At 41.7% G+C, this 23731-nt stretch overlaps 1 protein-coding gene across 8 annotated transcripts in view; it reads left to right on the forward strand.

Annotated features, from left to right (window-relative positions):
• The window catches only part of PIKFYVE (phosphoinositide kinase, FYVE-type zinc finger containing), a 63584-nt gene extending 40296 nt beyond the window's left edge, over nucleotides 1-23288 (forward strand). For 5 of the 8 annotated variants that reach the window (XM_064717697.1, XM_064717696.1, XM_064717700.1 and 2 more), the window contains 22 exons: nucleotides 322-422; nucleotides 1630-1701; nucleotides 3060-3231; nucleotides 4508-4686; nucleotides 5161-5274; nucleotides 6541-6649; nucleotides 6758-6912; nucleotides 7410-7500; nucleotides 8397-8457; nucleotides 9035-9178; nucleotides 9329-9467; nucleotides 10589-10684; nucleotides 11415-11498; nucleotides 11978-12066; nucleotides 12678-12842; nucleotides 13418-13477; nucleotides 13927-14103; nucleotides 14818-14921; nucleotides 15178-15306; nucleotides 16620-16881; nucleotides 18620-18694; nucleotides 19809-23288. In XM_064717697.1, coding sequence (XP_064573767.1) covers nucleotides 322-422; nucleotides 1630-1701; nucleotides 3060-3231; nucleotides 4508-4686; nucleotides 5161-5274; nucleotides 6541-6649; nucleotides 6758-6912; nucleotides 7410-7500; nucleotides 8397-8457; nucleotides 9035-9178; nucleotides 9329-9467; nucleotides 10589-10684; nucleotides 11415-11498; nucleotides 11978-12066; nucleotides 12678-12842; nucleotides 13418-13477; nucleotides 13927-14103; nucleotides 14818-14921; nucleotides 15178-15306; nucleotides 16620-16881; nucleotides 18620-18694; nucleotides 19809-19924 — 2694 coding nt within the window. In that variant the 3' untranslated portion in view covers nucleotides 19925-23288. The remainder of the gene's footprint in view (nucleotides 1-321; nucleotides 423-1629; nucleotides 1702-3059; nucleotides 3232-4507; nucleotides 4687-5160; nucleotides 5275-6540; nucleotides 6650-6757; nucleotides 6913-7409; nucleotides 7501-8396; nucleotides 8458-9034; nucleotides 9179-9328; nucleotides 9468-10588; nucleotides 10685-11414; nucleotides 11499-11977; nucleotides 12067-12677; nucleotides 12843-13417; nucleotides 13478-13926; nucleotides 14104-14817; nucleotides 14922-15177; nucleotides 15307-16619; nucleotides 16882-18619; nucleotides 18695-19808) is intronic. The other 3 variants (XM_064717699.1, XM_064717701.1, XM_064717702.1) reach the window with 1 other exon arrangement.
• Nucleotides 23289-23731: the final 443 nt, after the last annotated feature.

Below are 23731 nucleotides of genomic sequence, written 5' to 3' on the forward strand. Positions count from 1 at the left end.
ATCATACAGTAATTTAGAGATGTCTGGATGTTTGTCATGGGGCTTTTGTTGTTTTCTCTTTCTCTTGACTTCATTTCCACAGAAACACATGCATGTTCATTGGTTTCATTATGAGTTATGTTGTTCTAAAAATGGCACTTAGCAATTATACATAGAACAGGTTTACCTGAGGCTGGGAGATAATGCCAAATTCATCTGTTCAAAAGGAGAAAGCAGATACTTGTCTTTGACAAAATTCTATTCTAGTAATTTTATTCAACAGAAGTTGTGTGTGAATGGAGGTGTCTGTAACCACTGAATGAGTTGTTTTCTCTCTACTAGGTGGATTGCCTGAGTCCAGTAAACCATCAGAGGCTCTGTGTTCTCTTCAGCAGCTCTTCTGCTCAGTCCAGCAATGCTCCAAGTGCCTGTGTTAGCCCCTGGTATAAAAACCACTCCTCTACAGCTTGGATAGTTGCTATTCTTTCTTTCCCAAAGTCAGAGTCAGTGCCTGCCTCATGGCAGTATTTCTTTGAGGAGGTTGTGCTTTTCTTGGTAGGTTGTGCTCATCCTGTAACAGGAACTTTTGCCAAAAGCCTTTGGTCTTGCGTGGTCAGGTGAATCTACAGCAGTATTGCACAACCTCTGGAATACCCAAGGCATGAATGAGAAAGGCCAGCCTGAAACCAAATGCAGAGTTGATGTTTCACTGCACAGTAAGGTCTCTGTGTGGGGAGCACTGCAGGCAGTCTTGTGGAGAAGAGTTAGTGTGAATGGACACAGGACAATGTCCAAACCCAAAAGTGAACCTTGTGAGAATCTTGGAATACTTGTAGATTGTATTATCTACAAGTATGGGATTGGAACATATTGCTGTCTTTTTCATACTGTAGTCATCAGTATTAAGAGCTTTATTTCCAGCTTAGGAGGCTGTAATTTGCTGCTAATTGTGTGCAACTTATGACACACTTTTATCTCTACTAAACAGGACAGGTCTTGGTGTTTAATCATTAGCCTAGGTGATTTTAATAGTTTAATGTGAAAATAAAGAGATGTCCCTCTTACAGGGAAAGGTCTAAAGTTCCTGTAAAAGCTTACAAATTAACCAAAGATGATGGTGATATGCTCACTAAGCAGCAACAATGAGCGGGTGTAATTTAGTGATGTTAGGGATATCTGAATGATGACACTTAAAACTGATACACAATTTAAATGGCTTGGTCAGCTCAGGTTCTGGGGAAACTAAAGTTGCTATTAAATATGCTAGAAGAATAAGGATTTCTTGAGGCTTTTTTCATGTTCTGCATGTACCTTTTTTTTGTAGCTGTTTAAACATCAGTGCTTGAAGCTTAAAGCTGTTTAGACTTCTGTGCCTAGATATTTTTGAAAATAATCTTCAGAAGTGCAATTGAATTGTATTGGGCTTTTAAATGTCAAGTTTAAAGTTGTTCTAGTAGGACTTTGATCTCATTATTAGCAGGGACCTGACAGCAGGGATCTAGGAAGGGTAGTCATGTGGAAAAAAAAAATCTTTGAAGTTATACAGGGCTGTAAACAAGCCAGCAGTGAGTGTAGATCTGCGCTCCTAAAGACCATTGCACAGCCAATGGTGATGGCATCCAGTCTCTAAAGCTTTTATTTCTGTTTTAGGATTGTGACTATGGAGTTCTATGGGAAAAATGACCTAACTCTGGGAATTTTCCTGGAGCGCTACTGTTTCAGGTAAGGAGGAATTTATTCTGCTTACCTCATGCTCACTTGTTACAAGCAAATACATCCATTGCTTTCCTATTTTGGCCCTGTCCTTCTTCCCTTCATGAGGAAGTGAAACAGGTTATGAAACAAAGTTTATAAGTTTATAAAGGCAAATGTGTTCACATAGCCCTTTCTGTAGCAATTAGGGTTTAAGGGCCAAATGAAGAGCCACATGTATTCCAACTGTCTGTTTTTCAAGACAAGCAACTGTTCTGGTCACAATTTTCTGAGGTCCTCTTTGAAAGTTCATACAGGTGTTGGCTAACACTACTCATTTAGTGTCTCAGAGTAAGGCTTTGTCATATGTGCACAGTGGCCAATGTAAATGGTCCAGAACACTTTGAGCCCTGGAAAAGTACTGTGTCATTTATTTCATCTCACAGAGGTGTAAGTTGTTACGTTTCTGTAATAACTGGTGCTGTCACAACCCTGTGCAGAGTCTCAGCAGGCTGTGAAGCTGGATGGGTAACCTGCTCAAAAGACAAGCTTACTCTGTTCTCTGCACTGGCCACTTGCAGTAGCAGAAGGCTCTCAGTGTTTAGCCTTCTGGAGGAACAAGTATTTCTCCTGGTGGTGATCAGTGAGAAGGAGCTTAGCTGCCTTCTTTTAAATTCCTGCTTCTCTCTGCTCATTAGGGTAGTGTCTGCTAAAGTGAATGCTTCTAAATCTCCATAGTTTCAGTAATTAAAATTCTTTATTTTTTTTCATGTGAGCAAGGAGAATCTCAGCTTTTTCAGGCTCTTTCTGGTTTTGAAGAATCTTATCTGACTTTGGTACCTCAACAATTCAGCTTTTATTTTTCTAGCATTAGTCTTTTTTCTGTGGCTTAAAAAAAACCCATCCAAAGAAAGGTCATGGGTTTTATTGTTCAAAGATGTTCTATGGCAGTGTGTTGCTTACCTTTTCCTTCAAGGACTGAAACATTGACATTTTGAGGCTCTTTGTCACATCTTTGTCCTTGGTAGTATTTGCTTGGTTACACTGCCAAAGCAGTGTTTTAATTTAGTGCCAAGGGCTTCCACAGGTGCCTTGATCCTTATACAGAATATATTGGTAGAAAGTGATTCATTGTGAAAAGGTGATAGCAACCAGTAGCCAGTCACTGCCTTTGGGATGTACACAGCCATTGCTGTTGATGGAACTTCACTACATGCTCCTTCTAAATTGCTCTGCAGATACAGCCTTCACTGCAGGCTTAAAAAACTCTTTTACAGTGAAGATAAATAAGACCAGGATATTAAAAGTCATGTTAGATCTGTTGAATCAGTTCTTCAGCAGTGCCTGGTACATGATCATTCATAGATGTTTCTCTTTCTCTCTGTAAGACCTTCCTACCAATGCCCCAGCATGTTCTGTGAAACACCAATGGTGCACCACATCCGTCGCTTTGTTCATGGGCAGGGCTGTGTGCAGATCGTGTTGAAGGAGCTGGACTCCCCCGTGCCTGGGTACCAGCACACCATCCTTACCTACTCCTGGTGCAGACTGTGCAAACAGGTAAGCATGTGGACTTCACAATCATTGCTGTTCCAGTTTAGTGTTCTTGTTGTGACTGGCTTTGTATGGAAAGGTAGCATTTTGAGAAAGTGCTCACGCCTGGAGCTATGGCTAAACTGGCAGAAAACCTGTTACCTCATGTTACCTACAAATTCCTCATTTAGAACTGGGATCCTTGAGGGTGAAAAATCTTGTGTGAGGTAGTCTTGTTAGAAAGTGTCAAGCTGACTCTGAGAGGATAGATCTAAGCAGAAAAAATGTAGTTGCTCACTTAGAGGTGAAGAGTATGGTCCCTTGCAGTGAATCTTTATGAGCATATGGGAAAGGGCAGACACCAAGACCTACTGGCGTAGTAATTGGCTGAAGCCACTTGCTGTTCTTTGATCTGCTGTGGACTGAACAGCCTACATTGCGTCAATGTGATGTCTGGAGTTCCTTTAGTAGTCATTAGAAAGTAACATCTTCATTAGAGAAATATTAAATTGCTCTAAAAAGCCCACAAGATAGTAAGGTTGTGTATTATCTGGAACTTGTTCTGTAATTTAGCTAAGAAAACATTGCTAACTGGATATTCATGTCTAGCTAAACATGAGGAGCCTTCAAAGAGATGAGAATAAAACGTAATGAAAAAGATTCATGCAGTACCTGAAATGCAAAACATGTGAATTACCCATATGGATGACTCAGGTCACCTACTTAGGCTGCCTTAGACGTGGGTGTTGGATGTACAGATGCCTGCAGGAGGTTGACGCAGTTGCTGACAGCAAGCCCTGTGTTGCTGTGTATACAGCTGCTCTGTAACCTTTTATTTTTGTGTGCTCATGTAAACACTTATGTGGTTGAGGTTAAGTGTGTGTAAAGTGTCTGCTCTAAGCTTGGAAGCACTTCTGAAGTTGAAATGCACTGCAGAGCAGCACCAGCGCATTTGTAGCTGTAGAATCACCAGGGGAAAGTATGTGATATGGCCCTGCTGCTGGCTGGGTTGCTGGAAATGGACTCTATACAGAGAAGTAGCATCCCAGAAATAAGCTTCCATCAGCAGTATGTTTGGACTCCCCCAGCTTAGCACCTTTCATCATCAGCTAGCAGTTATTTAACAGATTTATTTTAACTATGTGCTGGCCTTAGCTATACATAAATGCCATCTTTGTTGTTAAGTATGTTTCAGGGTCATGGTTGTTTCGGGTACTAGGAATACTAGATTGCTGCCTGGATAATCCTCTCCTTAATCTTGTTTGAAGGATGAAATTTAGATGCTTGCCTTTCAATTTTTCAGGTGACACCAGTTGTTCCCCTTTCCAATGACTCTTGGTCTATGTCTTTTGCTAAATACCTTGAGCTGAGGTTCTATGGGTACCAGTACACTCGAAGGGCCAACGCAGAGCCCTGTGGGCATTCCATTCACCACGACTATCACCAGTATTTCTCCTATAATCAGATGGTGGCATCTTTCAGGTGAGTTCCACTGCTAAAAACTTCCTTCTTTCTCTGGTACTGTATGAAGCATGTGGTTCTAGTAAGGATTCATCAGTTCTGTCCTTCACTGTGAGTATAGCATGGGATAGCATAACTGTACCAAAACCACAAGGGCAGGATTGTGTGCTGGCTTGCAGAGGGCTTTGTGGGTGGCATCACTGTCCTAGCTGTGGTGGGCAGTGTTCCAAGAGTGGATGGTTCCTGTTCATGATACAGAAGGGAAATCCTTTTCCCTATCTAATTCCACATGCTTTCCAAATTTTGGTTTTGCAGTATGATTTGTGATTTTACTTGCCTGGGAGAATGAACAGTGTTATTCCTGCTGAAAGTAGCTAAATCCCTGGACACATTGACAGTGCCCTTTTTCATATAAGGGCCTCAAACCTCAGTATGGTGTAGAACTGGTGCTGTGTGGTGTGGCTCTTGTTACAAGCTGTTGAATTCCCTTCTCAGCTACTCTCCAATCCGGCTGCTGGAAGTGTGTGTCCCACTCCCCAAGATCTACATCAAGCGACAGGCTCCATTAAAAGTTACTATTTTGCAGGATCTCAAGGATTTCTCACAAAAGTAGGCTTTGTTTTTAATGTCTTCCTAATCTTATTTGTATTTTGTATTTTTATTAGCTAGTATAACAATTTTGCTAGTATGATGAGATTTGGCTAAATATTCATTATTTGATAGAAAAGTAATAGGTTAAAACATATATGCATATATACTTCCAAGGGAGAGTGGTATTGAAATCTTTGTTACCTTTGCTTGCTCTGTCTGTACTAATGTCTCAACTCTTTGTCTGGCAGCAAGTCAGGTTAAACATTGCCAGTAGAAACTAAGATTCTTTTCATCTCTATCCCTGAATGTTTCACTGATGTCTGAGTCAAATAGCATGTTTCTAAATAATGCTGCCAAGCTACTGAAAGGTTGACCATCAGCAGGTGTCTATTACCTTATGAAATGCCCAGTTAAAGTATTTTCAATTCTTCATCTAATGCTAAAAATGAAAAGATGGTCCTAGAAGGCCGACCTGGAAAACTGTAGGCTATACTTCATACTCTTATCCTAATGTTCCTTAATAGAACATCTGACTGAGTTTCAATTCTTCAGCCCCAAAAAACTGCAAAGACCTTGCTCAAATCTCTTGTTCTCTTGTGGAATTGTTGTCATTCTATTGGTCATGTGGCAATAAAACTGATGTATAAAAGTCTTTGCCTTTGTCAGCTATTGAATATGGTAAGAGCAGGCAGACTCTACCTCCTTGTAGTCTAAGGTGAACTACCATGAGCCTAGACACTTCCTAAATGTAGGAACAAAAAGGTGGAAGACAGGCAAGATGAAAACTCTGTAAAATCCAGCCATACTGCTCTTCTGCCTGGTCACAGCATTCCTGTGTTGCTGTATGTCTCTGTGACCATCTGACTTCAAAACCTGTGGAGCTTTGTTTAGAGCTGAAATAGAGGTACTCATTTTTTTCTGAGCCCTGCTGGTGGAGGTATAGCTTGCAGACCCAGATTCTTCCTAATCACAGACAACACAATAGTTTCCCTGTGTTAGTAATGTGTTTGAGACATTTCTATTGCTCTCTGACAACTTCCACTGCTAAGAATAAATCGTGGAGACAAATGTCAGTGTGTGTAACTTTGAGATTTCTCCTATTACTAATAAAGTTTCCCCAACTTTCTCTGTGAATACAGTTGGATAGCTTACTATGCAGGAAGGCTATCATATACTGTCTTTTATATTCTTAAATGCTAACCTTCAACACATTCAGACTATTTTAAAGAATGTTGAAGAAGCTCCAAGTAGTCACAGCTTAACTCTTTGCATTGCTGTTGGCAGGGTGTCACAAGTGTATCTTGCTGTGGATGATCGCCTTGCTTCTCTGAAAACGGATACCTTCAGCAAAACGAGGGAAGAGAAGATGGAAGACCTCTTTGCCCAAAAGGAGGTAATAGGCTGTTTGTACATCAGTGGTCCATAGGCTAAGTGTGTGGAGGAGCTACTCAGATCTTGTGTTGTCTTGGTGAGATAACACTGACAGTTTTCCTTTTGGCAGATGGAAGAGGGAGAGTTTCGAAACTGGACTGAGAAAATCCAAGCAAGGCTGCTTTCATCATCACTGGACACGCCTCAACAGCTGCAATCTGTTTTTGAGTCTCTGATAGCTAAAAAGCAAGGCCTTTGTGAGATGCTACAAGCCTGGAATAATAGGTAAGAGGACACATGCTGGAATCATGAGCAACACTGATACAGTGTTGATTCTGGGAGGGAAGAGGTTCAGCTGTAGATTCTTTCACTCTAGAGCAGTTACTGTATAGAGCTTGTGCTGAATGTTTCTGCTGGTTGAGAACACACAGCTGATCAGTTGGAACAGAAAATCATTTGGTATGGTAAAAGCATTGGGTTGTAGAGCACAACTTGCATCTGGAGGAGAGATTTTCATTTGAGTAATGGTGGAAGAGATGGGAAGAGGGGAGCATGGGACCTATGGATTGGGTGAAATAGTCTCAGAGCTAAAGAAAATGTGCTGTCTTTGGCCATTTGATACATCTTTGGCATGTGTTAGCAGCAATCTGAGTTTGTTATGGAGAAACTTCATAACTTGTGTCATTCAGAGATAACACCAGTAACCTACTCTTTGATTAATTTTTGTTTGGTGGTGGTGGTTTTGTGTGGGTAGTTTGTTTTATTATTATTTTTTGTTTAAGACTGCAGGATCTCTTCCAACAAGAGAAAGGGAGAAAACGTCCAACAGTACCACCCAGCCCTGGGAGACTGAGGCAAGGTGAAGAAAGCAAGGTACGGCCAACAGGCTATAAGCCTCTTAAACATTTCTTTTTTTCCTGGAGCAGCACAATAGTCTTAAGACTGGCTTGAGTTCTCTTTAATAGTGATTAAAGAGATGCTGATTTTCTGTGATGTTTGTGTAGTGTTGATGTGAACACTGCCATCAGAGAGCTGTAGCCATTGTCGAGTGTGTGCCTAGATGGGAACTGGGCCATCTCCTTCAACCCTAGGTTGTTGCCTATCATGTGCACCCCTTGTGAAAGAGAAAAGACAAATAATGTCGACAAAAAACAGAGCAGATGACACAGGAAGGCCTGAAAATGGTTTTCAGATTGTGATGTTTTGTGATGTATCCTGTGGGAACTGACTGAAGGGATGGATAAATGATTTTGGACTGCTGCCTCAAGAACTCTGTCCAAGGATACACACGCCAGCATGCTGAACTTCCACCCTTTGGGAAGCTGGAGCTCTGAGGAAATGTCTGGGCTGCAAGGCAGTACAATATGAGCATGACACCGAGAGGCTGAACTCCCAATAGTTCTATGGTAGCAAGGTGCACTAAAAACTCCTAGAGACCCTGGATTTGCTCTGCAGCATGTACAAATTCCCCTTCCACTTAACACATATTTGTTAGGTGCTAAAGCAAACCTTACCTTGATCTAGCAGGAAGGAGGTTCTTAGAGAGGGAGTGTAGCAGCATACACAGGTGACAGCCATCATAAGCATCCTGTGAACTTGAGTTGCCGTTGCCTTTTTCATATGGTAACAGGTACAGTGACATGCAGAGGCTGAGAAGTGGGTGGGAGTGCTCTGTTGTAATACATCTACTTTTGTAAGTGTTCCACACAGGAGGAAATAAAACTGTAAAGAGCTTGGCACCAACGTTGGTGTTTTGTTATTCTGCCTAGATCAGCAGCATGGATGCTTCCCCACGCAATGCTTCTCCAGCGCTGCAAAATGGAGAGAAAGGTCTGTTACTTATTTTTCATAATATGCCAATAGAAGCATACTGTAGCCCTTTTCCTGACATATATGGGAGCTTTTGTAAAATTTGATAAGTCAGAGAAATACCAAATCCCCATCATGTCACATTTGTTTTTTCTAGTGGTAAGATAGAAGTTGGCCATCTGCTTCTAATATGAAGCTGAATTACTAGCGCTTAGTAAGTTGGCCAACAAGAATTTTCCATTGAACATTAGTTTAAAAACTTTCAGAAATTTTCTAATTAATTGAATAACTACATGGAATTTGGGAAATGCCTTTTGCCTCTTCTGTGATCTGGTTATGGGTGCTGAGATCTCTTACCTGTAAGGCATACTGGGAGTTTGTGGGAGCTGATGGTAGTAGTTATAAGAGTACACATTTTCTGGAGGTGCTGCATTGATGAGCTTGCCCAGTCCTTTGGTTTGTGTAGCCTCACCTGCTTTCTAAGTAAAAATTTCTGAAAGTAGGTGCTGGTTATAGCTTGGGCGGGGAGCAAACAGTATCACTTCTGACAGCCATGTAAAATAATTTCTTCTGTCCTTAACTGTCCTTGTACTCTCAGAGGATCGTTTCCTGACAACTTTATCAAGTCAGAGCTCCACAGGCTCCACCCACCTACAGCTGCCCACCTCTCCAGAGGTTGCATCGGAGCATGGGACTGGTGCCAGCACACTCTCTGAACAGGACACAACAAGCAGCTCAGAAGGTATAGTTCAGTTGTGATCTTGTGTTCTTTCTCTTGCTTTTCTGTGCCAAGTCCACAAAATCCTTTTAGGAAGTGACAAATGACTGTTAACTGTGTGGTCTGTAGTTATCCTTCTGAATTTAAAGCTTAAGCTTTGATATTGTGATGCAGACCTGACATCTGTTCCAGATGTGTTTGATGGACACTCACTGGGATCTACAGACAGCCAAGTGAAGGAGAAATCTACTATGAAAGCTATTTTGGCTAACTTTTTGCCTGGAAACAACTACAACCCCATTCCCTTTCCCTTGTAAGTACTGCATAATATTCAAAAAATGTACAAAATCAGCAACCTTGTCAGATTGCAGGCAGAGCCATGCATGCTTCCTTTGCTCAGTTTATAATTTAAGGCATTACTTGAGTTTGCCTGAGTAAGATAGAGAACTTTTTCAAGGTAGGAAGTTTTCTATGTCCATTCTAGGTGATTGTAGGTTAACCACCTTTCTTACGAATGATCTGCCCTTGTGTAAAGCCAGTATTAGTTTCCTCCTGGCAGGCATGCCTCCTCAGAGCTCTTGTGGGAGATGAAGGGATGGGGAAGAGGGGAGAAAGGTGCCTTCTAGCTCCATTGCTTCAGGGAGGGAGTGGAAATGCCCTTCCTTAGCAAAGCCCTTCCTTAACTAAAGCTACATGCCTGCGTCTTGTTTTTGCTTCCAGAGCTCTTCCAAGGGTTGGACTCAAATTGGCATTATCTGGGTGTAGGTCAGGTTCAATGGCTACTGCATGTGCCCTCAAGTTTCCCTCTGGTGTGAAGATGGGCAGGCTGGAAAGTCTCTCAGCTACTTGGTCTGCGTGCTTTGTAGTGTTTCTCGTTTGACATGAGCCTAATGTTTGGCAGCCTGAGTTGAACTTGAGAAACCCACCCCAGTGTAGGAGCACAGGCCTTGGGCTGATGAGGTAAAAGCTAAATGACTGACCCTACAGATCAGTGGAAAAAAATCATACAAGAATGCTGGAGGCTTTGGAGAATTTTCTGTCATAAACTGCCTGTTTAGAAAAGAGTCCAGCTTTGTCCCATGAGTTCAGTCTACAGGCTATGCTGCTGGATAGTCAAACCAAACCCAGGCAGGTTTTGGTGCCATTAGAAACAGGGGCTGCTAAACAGAAATAGACTCTTATTCTAACCTAAAGCTGGTCTTCTGATCCAAGCTGCTTGCTTGAAATGCCGATTTCCCTAACACTACCATTTAGAATTAACCACATAGTTATGAATGTGTCTGTTGGGAGAAGCTGATCTGGGGAACTTTGGTTCTATGCTGAGACTTACAGCTTGTGCCTGGGAGTGCAGTGGTGATATCTGGGTTTTGACCAAAACTTCTAGTCTTTACACAAATTTTTATGATCTACTAACAGTCTGTTGTTTTTGTTTAGTGACCCAGATAAGCACTACTTAATGTATGAGCACGAACGTGTACCTATTGCAGTCTGTGAGAAAGAACCAAGCTCCATCATAGCCTTTGCTCTCAGGTACTGGTGTGATTTGGCTTTTCATCTGACATACTTTACTTTTGCAGCTTTTGTGTTTGAGGAATATTTAAATTTTTATGATAGGGAACAAGCATGACAGAATTTTGATATTAAGCCGTGTTAGAGTTTCTGCCAGAAATGGGGTTCTTTCCTCTTACTGCTGAGATAATGAAAGTGCAACTGGATTTTGGACTTTTTTAGTGGAAGTCTAGTGTGCAAAAATGACTTAGTTTTGTGGTGTTTCTTTTAATGAGATATCTATCACTAGAGAAAGAAGTGCAGCTAAGGTTTGCTTAGCCTCTCCAGCTGGAGGAAGTGCAACTGAGTTGGGGAACAGCTATTTGTATTGATATTGCAGTCTGTTTCTTGCTTACCTTTGCTTGTAGCAGCTCTTGTTACTGCTCAGCTCTTCTTACCAGCTGCTTCAGTAAACCTTTGGATTTGCATGTCACAAGGCAGCAGATTTTTAAGAAGTGCATTCTAAAATTGTGTGTGGGGGGGAAATAATGGGATATTTTTTCCTGCAGTATTGTCTAGAGCAGCTTCTGTTCTAAGGAAAAAAAGTTCTAATAATAAGAAAAACCCAAGCAGAGGTTTTTCTACTGTGGTGTTTTGTTTGCTGTGGCTGTCTCTGAACTGAGTCTTTGGGCTGGTATTTCAGAGTTTCCAAGAGAATACTTAATTATTTTGGGTCTTTCCTTTTCGCTTTCTTTTCTTTTTTCCTCATCAGTTGCAAGGAGTACAGAAATGCCCTGGATGAGTTGTCCAAAGCATCTCTGAAGAGCAGTTCTGAAGAAGGACTACAACCAAACAGGTTACATGCAGGAACTACAGTACATAGAGTGAAGACACAGTGATGGTAGTGAAAAAGCCAGAACTAGGATGGGGAGAAACCCTCAAAATATGCCCCTGTTAGGATGTCTGCTTTCTGATGGAATCTGACTCATTCCATGTAACCATCACATACTTCAGTATGTGAGCTTCCATTTCACATTATGGACCATGCTGGCTCCATCACCTAATCTCTTGGCTGCATGCATGGTAGGAATACTGGGCCTGCTTACTTTGCTGTGGTCATGGATGGCACTTTGCTATGGACTTTGAGAGTTATTTTTTAGGAAGATGGAGAAGGACAACTTTGGAGAGTCCCACACTGTTACACCTTTAAATGGTGTCTTTTTTTCCCTTTAGTGTTTAGGCAGGGGAGAGAAATCAATGTCCAGGCATAAAGCAGTAGTGTCTTGAGTGGCAGCATTTGTTGGTTCATCACTTCTTTGTTCTTTCTCCTTTCAGCATGTCAGACAGCAAACCCAAGAGCAGCAGCCCTGTCCGCCTGCCTGAGGCTAACGTGTGTCCCCTTCGCAGTGCAGAGCCAGAGCAGCGTAAGGCCATTTTGCCAAAATCATCCATGGTGCTAATAGCTCAGACTTGAGTCCATTTAACCTGGATTCTAGTTCATGTGGGGAGGAAAAAGCATCATTCTGAGTTGAAATTGTAACTAGTATTGACTTAATGTAACACATGAGAGGGATGGCAGTGTGTGGGCTTTTTATTTTTATGAAGATCTTATGAGATCAATAGTTCTTATGAGAACTATTATGAGATCAAACTGTTATTCCCTGATTAAATGTTATTATGTAGGGAACCTAAGGTTGTTCTTGAATCCAGCCTGTTCAGTGGGATATAATGCCCTTCTTTTGGCATTGCCTTCTTTAAAGAGATGCAGTTAAAAGATCTTGAAATGGAGACAAGTTCTTACTGTATTAAAGATACTTATTCTTGGTCTGTGTTTTCAAATGATTTTGCACTCTAGGATGCTACTCAGCACACTGGATCATCCACCCTCATGGACCTTAGTTGCCTGAAGTTGCAAATGAGTTATAGTTTAATGGTCACATAGAATAATGAATGTGGAATGTTCATAGGAGTCATGCTGTTATTAAAGTGCCTGTGGAAATGCCAACACCATCTTTTCTATTCCTTTTCACTGTAGCAAAGAAACCATCTGGTGTTTTGTCTTTCTTCCGTGGCACGGGAGGGAAGAGCCCAGACCTGTCTTCCCAGAAGAAAGAGACCTTACGTGGTGCTGACAGTGCTTACTACCAGGTTGGACAGATGGGCAAAGAGGGAGCAGAAAACCAAGGAGCAGAGGCACAAGGTACAAGACTGCAAAGTTCATCTTCTGTCTTGGGTTGGTACTTCTCCCAAACCTCATTCATCCATGTAAGGCCCCAAATGTACTCCTGCTTTTACTTTTTCAACAGTCCAAGGTTACTCAGCATGCATGGAAAATGAATCATTTGAACATCAAATATGTTTTTTTCCTAAGTAAATTCCTTTTCTTTGTAATAAGGGAAACAGGATCTTTCAAATTCGAGCTATAGGGACATGGAGTAGTCTGGTCTTGAATGCCTTTGGATTGAGTTGCCTCTAGTTAAGCAGCCCTTAGTTCTTAGTTTCTCGCTTTAGTTCTCATTGTTTTAGCTCATGGAGAATGAATGAAGAGAGAGGCTGGATTTGTGTCCATAAACAGCAGTGCCCTTCTAGCATATGTATTATATTATACAATTATAGCTGTATTTATAATTCCCTGTGTATAGTTCCCACTGTATTCTTGAAAAAAAAAAAAAGAAAATATTTTTCTTGTAAAGTGAGTTTACAAGTAGTACCTAATGTGGCTTTCTCAGTAATAATAGTGAACAGCCCTGACCAAATGTCCCTTTATGCCTTCAGATGATGGAGATGGAGGAGATGGACAGAAGAAACAGGTGGTGAATCCCCATGTGGAACTCCGTGAGTAGCTGTAAATAACAACTTAGTCTTAGCTGGCAAACTCATTTCTTCATGCACATGCAGTGGCAGTCTTGAAGTTAATGGTTGTTTTTTCATGATATTTTTCTTGGTATTCTTGGTATCATGAAGGAAAAGCAAATCAAGAAAATAGCAATGCAATTTTTACTTACTGCAATCAATCTCTTTTGCAAAACTACTCCATGACCTTTTTTTAACTGTTCTTTTGTTTGAACACTTCCCCATGACATGTACTATAGCTTATCTAGAGGGAATTGACTTCCCTATCATTTTCCATTTAAATCTCATTGGTTGAAACTTCTGAATTACACTAAGCATGAGAGAGATGTTTAGCACAATAATACTCCTCTAGACACAAGTAGAATCTCAGTGTTGTCTCAGGTAGTCAGTGCATGCTACATGCTGTTATTGAGGAAAACCATGTTTTGCAGAGTTCTCAGATGCGAATGCCAAGTTCTACTGCCGGATTTATTATGCTGGGGAGTTTCACAGGATGCGTGAAGTGATCCTGGGGAGCAGTGAGGAGGATTTCATCCGATCCCTCTCTCACTCCATGCCCTGGCAGGCACGAGGAGGCAAATCTGGAGCTGCGTTCTACGTGACTGAGGGTAAATGCAGCTCCTTGCCCCTTTGTACTTAGGGGTTTTATTTCTGTATGCTGGTGGTTAGTGTGTAATGTAATCCCTGTTAGCCTCTGTCCAGAGGGTTGCTGATTGTGAAGTGGTCACTGAGAAGGGAAAATTGAGTTGTTCTGGGGTCTTCAATATCAAATAATTTGTCTCTTTGTATGTGCAGGAAAACAAAATATAGTTCTGTTTTTCAGCAGGTAGCAGCTAGGAAAGCCAGTTGAACTGAAGGGTTGTACTCTCAGGCAGGCTTCAGAAAACAAAAACGAGTATAATTCAAGGAAAACTTGTTGTTAAAGACACAGTGTTTCTTATAATCTCATGTGCTATTGTGAATCTAATTTTTTTTTTTTTGAACTTTAGCCATTTCTAGGCTTCTATGTAAAACAAGTATTGAACAAAATAGTCTGTAGGCAGTTTCTGTTGGCTATATAGGAAGACTGTGTAGCTGAGGTAGACCTAGTGTAGTCAGTCTCTTGTCCATGTTTTACTGGAAGGTAGAAATCCAGGGAGGCTGAAATTCAGAATATCTGTAGTAAAAAGAATCCAGAAATGAACTTCTGAGGGTCAGGATTTAAGAGAATTGTAGTGCTTTAATTTTTTAAACCATTGTAGCTATGTGACAGTCCTAAAAAATTCTAAATATGCATCACTTATTGTATGTAACCCTGTTGCCTCTGTCTAATATTAAAACAGATGATAGATTCATCTTGAAGCAAATGCCTCGTCTGGAAGTCCAGTCATTCCTTGACTTTGCTCCACACTACTTCACTTACATCACTAATGCAGTTCAACAGAAGGTATTAAAAAAAGTGCTTTTTGTTTTAGGCAGTGTTCTGGATTTTAAAGACTAGTAGAAGTTTCTATTAACCTTTTTCATTTAAATAAAAGAAAAATTTGGAGGGTGTGAGTTACATTAATAATGGATTTCTAAGATGTAGAGTGGAAATTATGCTTGGACTTCTGAGCTGTAATACACAGTCGGCAGTGGTGCTTCTGGTGTGGGATTGCTGATTGTCTGTACACAGATCTTAACCCATGTCTTGTCTTCATTAGAAGCCCACAGCACTGGCTAAAATCCTTGGGGTCTATCGAATCGGTTACAAGAACTCTCAAAACAACACTGAAAAGAAGCTGGATCTGCTTGTCATGGAAAACCTTTTCTATGGCAGGAAAATGGCTCAGGTAAGAGCAAAGTGTTCTGTTCCTTGCAGTGCAGTTGTGACTGGGAGAAAAAGCAGGGTCATTCATAGCTGTCTAGATGACTTTTAATTCTGCATGTGCTGTTGACCTCTCACGCTGCTCAAAGGTGACAGTTTGTGCCTCTTCCTTGTAATGTGATCCTCAGGAGCTTGATGCCTCTCTGGGCTAGTTCAGATAGCTGTTGTGCAGGGTTCAGCCTTCTGAAGTCTTGTTTGTCCTTGTATCTCTGGTGTTTGAGAGAGAAAGCATTACTAACCTGGTTATGAAAATGTAAAATGTTTTTACAGAACTTTCAGAGGAACTGACTGGAATTACAGAATAATTAGTTTAGAATGAGAACCTCACTCAAAAAGAGTTACTATGTAGTGGGGGAAATTAATTATTTTTTCAACACACTGTTCTTTCTTGGAACCACTTCAGGTGTGGAACAAGATTTTGAGTTCAGTCTTGCTCTTAGTCAAGGAAAAGCCATCTTTATCAGGCATTGGAATGAGGATATTAAAATTACTAGGGGGAAATTGTCTTTAAATAGATATTTGAAGCTGAATAGAAAGTTCAAACAAACATCACTTCTAAACCTTGATAGTATCAGTTCTTTCCACTTTACCTCTCAGTGCCTGACCTCAAACAGGGAATGTTTGTGGGAGGAAGTGGATGGAGGGAATTCTAGATGGATGTAAAGGATGTTGTGGGTTTTCTTTTGTTTGTCTGTTGTTTAAATCACGAGGAGGGCTCAGGCGCTACAAAACCGAAACCCAAACAGATTGTGGACTCTATTGAATGCAAGTTAGTGAAATCTTGACTGGACAGAACTTGAACAACCTTCTCTAACAGGGAGAAGCAGAAGTCCTTGAAGCAGGACTTTGGACTGGAGAACTCCAGAGATAATTTCCAGCCTCCTGATGGGTCTGTCATTTGCCTTGGAGTGTTAACTGGTGCTTCATGCGCCACCCACCTCCCTCTTCAGGGGCTTTGCTTTTGTCAGCAATTAACTCTGTAGAAACTGGCTGGAAAACTGAGTTTACCTAAACAATATGAAAAATAGAGGCATCTTTTTTCTCTTAATTTAAACTAAATATTAGTGAAATAACTTGCCTAAAACTTGTGAATTGAGGTATTGAGGTGGCAGAGCTTTTACCTAGGCTTACATGCTATTCTCTACAAAACTTTTTTTTTTTGTCTTCCTCCTAAAGAGAAGGAAAGAGTTGTCCAGCTGTGCTGCCTTCTGAGGTGGTAGGTACTGAAGTCTTTAACCCAGAAAAGTGAAACAAAGCAGTGCTGTTCTCCATTTGCAGGTGTTTGACCTGAAGGGCTCCCTCCGGAATAGAAATGTTAAAACAGAGACAGGCAAGGAAACCTGTGATGTGGTCCTGCTGGATGAAAACCTTCTGAAGATGGTTCGGGACAACCCCTTGTACATCCGTTCCCATTGCAAAGCTGTGCTGAAAGCCTCCATACACAGCGATTCCCAGTTCCTCTCCAGCCATCTCATCATTGACTATTCCCTGCTGGTGGGGCGGGATGATACCAACAACGAGCTGGTCGTTGGGATCATTGGTACGTTGTCTTTTGTATTTTTTAGCTCTCAGATGATGAAATGGTTCCCTTCTGGTTTAGGTGTTCATAATGCTCCCACCAGAGAGATGCGTGTCAAGAAATCTTGTCTTCTCCCTGGTGGAATACCAGCTTCACCTCTTACATGTATTCAAAGTGGAGGCAGTAAGTCTTCTCTCCAGGTCTCTCATAGGCTCAGATTAGCATTTACATTGCCATGAGTATATGCATAGGTAGTATAACCTACACTTTGACTCCAGTTGAGTTATTTGTATGCTTTTATGTGTTTAATCTGTAAACTTTAGTTTAGTCGTGTTTACATAGGCTTTAATCTTGTGTGGAGGGACTCTAAGGAGAAACAGTATTGGTCGGGTTGGAAGAAAGAAGTTAAACCATGGGATCTCATATAATCATATAGTCTGACCTGGATAATGTGGGTGGCAATGCAGTAATTACCTTACTGCATCCTCTGACTTGTGACTGGAGAGACAGAAAAAGAGATGATTTAGACAGACAGACTTCTGTAGTATAAAAGACTTAGAGATGAGGCAATTTTGCAGGATGTGGAATTGACTTAGGGAAATGGTCATGAAAGCCAGCTCAGAAATGCTTCCAGATGGGATCTCAGGACAGGAGGTCTGGATTACACTTGTTCTGATAAAGCTCAAAAGCCTTTTCAATAACATTTTTAGTTGAGAATTAAAGTCAGAGCTACAAAGCAAGCTCTTGTTTGTTGCAAGTTGTTTTTACTTTCTAGATTTGTAGACTCTTGAATATTGGAACAAACAGGATGGGACTACACTGACCGTGTGCTTCCCCTGTATGTGTGGCTTTTTGTTGCCCTATGCTAAGTCTTGTCTGATATATGATATTTAAAGCTACCAGCTCCTTCAGCGTCTAACACAAATATCTGAAGGAACTTGGTGAACACAAATATTATCAAGAAGAGAGAACATGTCTGCTGTATCAGACTATCAGAATGTTCTTTAGATGATACCTGGAGAACTTATAAAGTACTCAAGCTAAATTTGTGTTGGACTGGAACTAAAAAATCTTAGTGTGGACTGTTGAATCTGTGGTCAGTATCTCTATCTATTTTAGATCCTTATGTGATACAGGAAACAAGAAAGTTAGGTCTCTGAAAGCTGGTCTTATTGCAGCTTTAGCTTTGCAGGCCCGAGTGTTCATGTGCTTGTGACTGAGCATGCCTTCTCTGGAAGGGGCTTGGAAACAATTCAGGAGTTGTCTTCTTGCTGCCCCCTCTGCCAGTCAGAGTCACTGACTGGTAGGTGATATTTCCAGTCCTCTCTATCATAAAGTTCCATTCTGTTGTCAAACCTGCAGGTGGCTGCAGTGATGACAAATACTGGTTTAAATGGAGAGGTGTCCAAGCCTCAGTGCTTCTAGTGGGGTTTCTGGGATGAGGGTAAGTGAAGTGACCCTTGTAGATGAGCCTGTGACACTCTAACATGGATAAAGACAGATGTGCTTGGGCAGCCTGTGCTTGTGGAGACAGGAAGAGTTGATTGTGATCTTGCTGGACTTTTGAAAGACTGTATTCACCCTACACAAACATAATACACAAAATGAGGCAATTGGTAGGGAAAACACTGAACCTCTGACTATAAAGCACTGCTGCTTCCCTGCCCTCTTTGAGTGGAAATAGATACATTTAAAACAGTGTTACTTGGATTAAAACAAGTAAAACATATTTGTGTGTGGATTTTTTTTGTTGTAACAGATTATATTCGTACTTTTACCTGGGACAAAAAGCTGGAAATGGTGGTAAAGTCAACTGGCATCTTGGGAGGACAAGGTAAGTCCAGACTGAAAGCAAAGATTTTGATCATGTTTCCTTGTTACATGGAAGCTTTCTATAACACTGCTAAAGTCACAACTTCCCCACCATGCAAATTTGTGACAGATTAAGTTGTTGAGAACAGAGGAAGGAATAATAGAATACCAGGTTGGAAGGGACCTCAAGGGTTATCTGATCCAACCTTTCTTGACAAAAGTGCAGTCTGTACAAGATGGCTTAATACCCTGTGCAGCTGAATCTTACATCCCCTCTGTTGGAGAATCCATCCTTTCACTGGCAAGACTATTCCAGTGGCTGGTTGTTGTCATTGAGAAAAATGTTCCTCTTATGTCTCTCTGAACTCTGCCCAGGAATAACATATATCCATTACCCCTCATGTTTTCCTTGTGGCTCCTTGTAAAATGAGTCTCCATCTTCTTTTTAGCCACACTATAAATATGGAATGTGGTGATATGGTCTCCTCTAAGGAGCCTTTTTTCCAACTCTCTCAGCATTTCCAGTTCATCTCAGCATTTCCTTATGTGGCAGGCTTCCTAGTCCTTGGATCATCTCTGTGCCCCTTCTCTGAACCGTCTTCAGCCTGTCCACGTACATATATATTTTTTTTCCATTTTTCCCCCCCTTTTTTCTTTTTTTTTTCTTTTTTTTTAAATATAGCAGGGACCAAAACTGTGCCCAGTATTCCAGGTATGGCCTGGAAGAGTAGCACCTTCAGGTGGAAGATAATGCTGGGATACTGGTGGGATAATGACTTGTGTCCTTCTGTCTCTCTGCTGGTGATGTCCTTGTTGATGCAGCCCAGTGTCCTTCCTGCTGGCTTTCTTTGCCACAGCAGCAGCAGCACTGTTCACTCCCACTGAGCTGCTTGTCCACCAGGATCCTCAGGTCCCTTTCACAGAGCTGCTCCCCAGGGAGATCCCAGCCTGTGCTGTGCTCCTGCATTGTGTTTTCCCAGGTGCAAAACCTTATGCTTCTTTGTTGCTGAAATTTATAAGGTTCTATCTTGTGGCTTTCAAGTTTATGCTGTCTGCTGGTGTAATCTCATGTGACATCTGTCTGTTCTGCAGTATCTTTAGCCCATTTCTAACTGCTCTTGGCTCTTACCCATTAGGTAAGATGCCCACTGTGGTCTCTCCAGAGCTGTACCGGACCAGGTTTTGTGAAGCTATGGACAAGTATTTCCTGATGGTGCCAGACCATTGGACAGGACTGGGCCTGAATTGCTGAGCTAAAGCCCATATTGGGAAAGCACAAGAGGACAATGACATTATAGGCCACTCTCTTCCAGCGATCTGTCCAGCAGCAAGAGGATTGCAGTTCCACGTCTACACTGACCATGGGCATCATGTTGCAGAGTGTGAAATCTGCTTGCACTTTAATCCCCTCTTGGAGGATAACAAGAAAACCTGCCTCAGTAAGGATCTAAACTGTAAGGTACCACTGAACAGCACTGATAAGTGACATCCCTGCTGTCAGTAGGGAAGGTGATGCTATCTCCTTCTAAGTACTGGACTGACATTCTATCCAGATCCTGATGGTGAAGAAGTACACGATCTCTGGAAGTCTTGCACTGCCAAAGTAGTGTTGAATACATGCAGCTCATGTTTCTGTAGTGGATACTTGGTACTGAAAATGTGAAATAAACTCCCCGAATGTGGATGGGGGAGAGAAGAATGAAGTTAATTCATGAGTTCTGCTATTGTTACAAGATCTGTAATTGACCTGTTTAGGATCCATTAATAACTTGTGCTGTTTGTGCTCCATAGTTTTAATTCTTACTGGGTTCTTTAAACAGTATTTTTTTAAGGCAGCTCCACATCTATAATGCCCTATGACTCCACCTTTAAGTTATGTTACTGCAATACAGCTCTGGTTTATCTGTCATAATTGCATTTTAGTTGAATTCCATAAAAATGGATTGTCAGTCATCAGTATACTGCCAAACTCAAAACATATCCCTCAATCCTAAACAGTACTTTGATCTGAATGTTGCTCAAATTCCTGGAAACAGGTAACTAACATAACCTTTAATTTAACAAGACTTGATTGATTATAGTTATGAAGCAGATTAACCCTCTCCTTAGTAAAGGTAGTGAGTTGCTAGACAAAGTGAATACTGCAGCTTTCTTCTTAATGCAACTATCATTCCTGGCAGATCACTTCAAATCCATTTCAGTTTCCCTTTACTTTCAAGCAATGCAATTACCTCATGGTGAATTTTTGCCAGGAGAATGTTTTTCTTGCATTCATGTCATGATTTTTTTTTTAGTCACGGAGATGAATGTAGTTGTTGTTTTCTGTAAAAAGGAAAACCTGAACTAACAGGTATCTTGTATGATGCATAAGATGTGCAGAGATCTGCGAGTCTCTGTATCATTACAATAAGCATTTCTTTCCATTTAAAAAAAACTTTACTCATTTTTGAGGCGATGAGTTTACTTTTTCATTTCATTATAATACAGGCCAGTAAATAACAGGAGTTTTAATGAGTTTGAAAAGCAAGAATACTGTCCTTTGACTTCCAGTCTCTGGTGGAAGAACATCAAATGAACATGGAATCTGGGACAGATTTAGTGATCACTTACTCATTCTAACCAGTTGCCTCATAATGCCCTCATCAATGTAACTATGGATTGAAACGTGCATCTTGTTCAGTTCTCCTGTGTTCAGTATTTTTTTTCTGCAGTAGATGGTGGTGGCTGTTTAGGAGTGACCAGCAGTAGGCAGCACTGAGAAAGGAAAAGGCCAGCAGTGAGAATTGAGCTATTTGCTCCAAAACCAAGCAGTGCAGCTCTTGTCTGAGCTGACAGGATGCAACAGTCATTTGTGTTGGAAGGAGCTCTCCCCACCCTATTGCAACACTGTACTAGAGGATGAGCAAAGATGCTGGCCTTGAAGCAGCAGAAAAGCAAGTGTACTGATTTCCTCAGCGCAATGTGAGAATTGTTTCTGGGGGTGCATTGTTGAAGGCTACAGTGATGTGTGCTGTGGAAAGAGGACACAGTACTCCTTGCTTCAGTCCAACACAGCACATCAGGCACAGCTGATCACCTCTGGGATGCATCTTGCCTCCTTTGTTGAAGTGTTCTCCCAGTTTGCCTGGTTGTGTGTGTGGCCTTGTCTAATGAGGGCAACCAGTCCATCAGCTCAGTGCTACTCCCACTTCTGTGGCCTCTACCTACTGTCTTGGTTCATCAATGTGAAAGAACCTGCCGTGCAGCCTATGTTCCAGTCTCAGTTAAAGTTTACATGTGTTCTCCTCCTTCCCTTCTTAAAGTTTACAGGCAAAACTTGACTGTCCTGGCCAGCTAAGGTGACCCAACAGCAGCTTAATGTGTTGTCTTCCACCTTGGTCAGTATGTGGATTGGCGGATGGAGCACGAGTGTGGGCATGGCACCTGCACTAGGCTGATGGGGTGTGCTAGCCCAGTCTGTCACCAGTAACCCTCATCTTATCTGGGATGTGTGGCTGCTCTGTGCTGCTTGGCTGCCAGAGTCCTGAGCAGATGGCTGTGAGCAGTTTCATCATCTGACAGTGGCTGGTACTCCTCGGAACGGGACAGCACAAGGCCCTCAGCACTGCAGAAGGGAGAGAGAATCTTCCACTGTTCTGCAGCCTGTGAACGGAGCCAGAGGAGCCAGAGACGTGAATGGTCATGGCCCAACTTCTTGGGCTGAAGTTACAGCAGTTGGAGAGATTTGTAGGAATGAACTTGAGCTGGTATCAGCAGTTAATTTTTGGCCAGGATGTGGCTGATAGACTAGTCCTGATTAGACTGGAATATAAACTACTGGTCATGAGTATCACAGTAGCTGCAGTATCAGCTGGAGTTGGGTCATCTTGGATGTCCTGTGGTATAAGGCTGTAAGCATTTCTAGTCCAAATCCCAGCAGCTGAATGGGTCTCCTCAAATGTTCTATTTTCAGTATGATAGTTGTCCTGACATTTCAATTACTACCAAGCTTAATTTTCTCAGAAGGAGAGCAATACTTCATGCAGAACAAATCTTTGAGAGCTGCTTGGGAGGCTGTGTTCAGTCTGTGTCCCTGTAGAATTCCTAAGGATGAACCCTTTGGCCAGAGCTTATTTGTTTGCTTATAACACAGGTTTAGCATGTGTAAGTAAATCCCAGTTGCAAATATGAAGACTGAATTTCTTCAGAGCTACACTGACTCTTCTGTTGACCTGAGGCCTTGAGACAAATGTCTAAATCTTGTCCAAGTCAGAAGCAATGACTGAGTCAGCATGTGGACAGCAGAATGCCTTCTGGCAGCCCAGGGATGCATTCTGTCCCCAAAAAGCACACGAGGGACTCTTGCTGGTAGAGCAGTTCTAGTGGGCTCAGGGGAGTTACCTGTAGAGTCTCCTCTGTGAGAATGACCAAAACCAAATTAATTGCTCACTAGCTGGTGGCCAGACTAGTCATTCTTCAAAGCACTTAATGTACAATATTGTATGCATTTCTATTCTAACTTGGTTCAGCTGTATTTTATAAAATTGATGTACTAAACTATTTGAGAATAACTGCCTTGACTACTTGGATAATCAAAATGTAGTGTATATAGATACAAATAAAGTGACTAAAGTATATTTGAGTCTGTTCCATGTGTGGAGCAGTTGGGTCTCATTGCACTCCATTTTCTTGATCAGAGGCAAGGCCACTGCTCACTGTGCAGGGACTGCTGTGCTGAAGAGTGCTAGCTTTGTGTGCAGTGTAAGATGCCTGTCCTGTCTCTGCACCTCACAGCTTGTCTCGTCTGATGCAGCAGCACCTCTGGGCAGCTCCCCAGGGCAGTGGCAGTAGAATGTGCAAATAACCTTTTACACAGTTCTGTCTTGCCTGCAGCTGCTCTTCACCACAGTGCCCTGTGAGACAGGGATCCAGTTTTGTCCAGCAGGTGGCGGTGTGCCTTTGCCCAGTTTTTGCCACGATGTAGAACATATGCCAGGTATTTCCATAATCTTTTTTTTAAGTGGACTAAATAAAGAAAAAAATCCAAGAATGTAGTCTCTTAATTGTTTCATATTAACCT

This window comes from Zonotrichia leucophrys, chromosome 7, assembly GCF_028769735.1.
Source record: "Zonotrichia leucophrys gambelii isolate GWCS_2022_RI chromosome 7, RI_Zleu_2.0, whole genome shotgun sequence".
NCBI classification, from domain to species: domain Eukaryota; kingdom Metazoa; phylum Chordata; class Aves; order Passeriformes; family Passerellidae; genus Zonotrichia; species Zonotrichia leucophrys.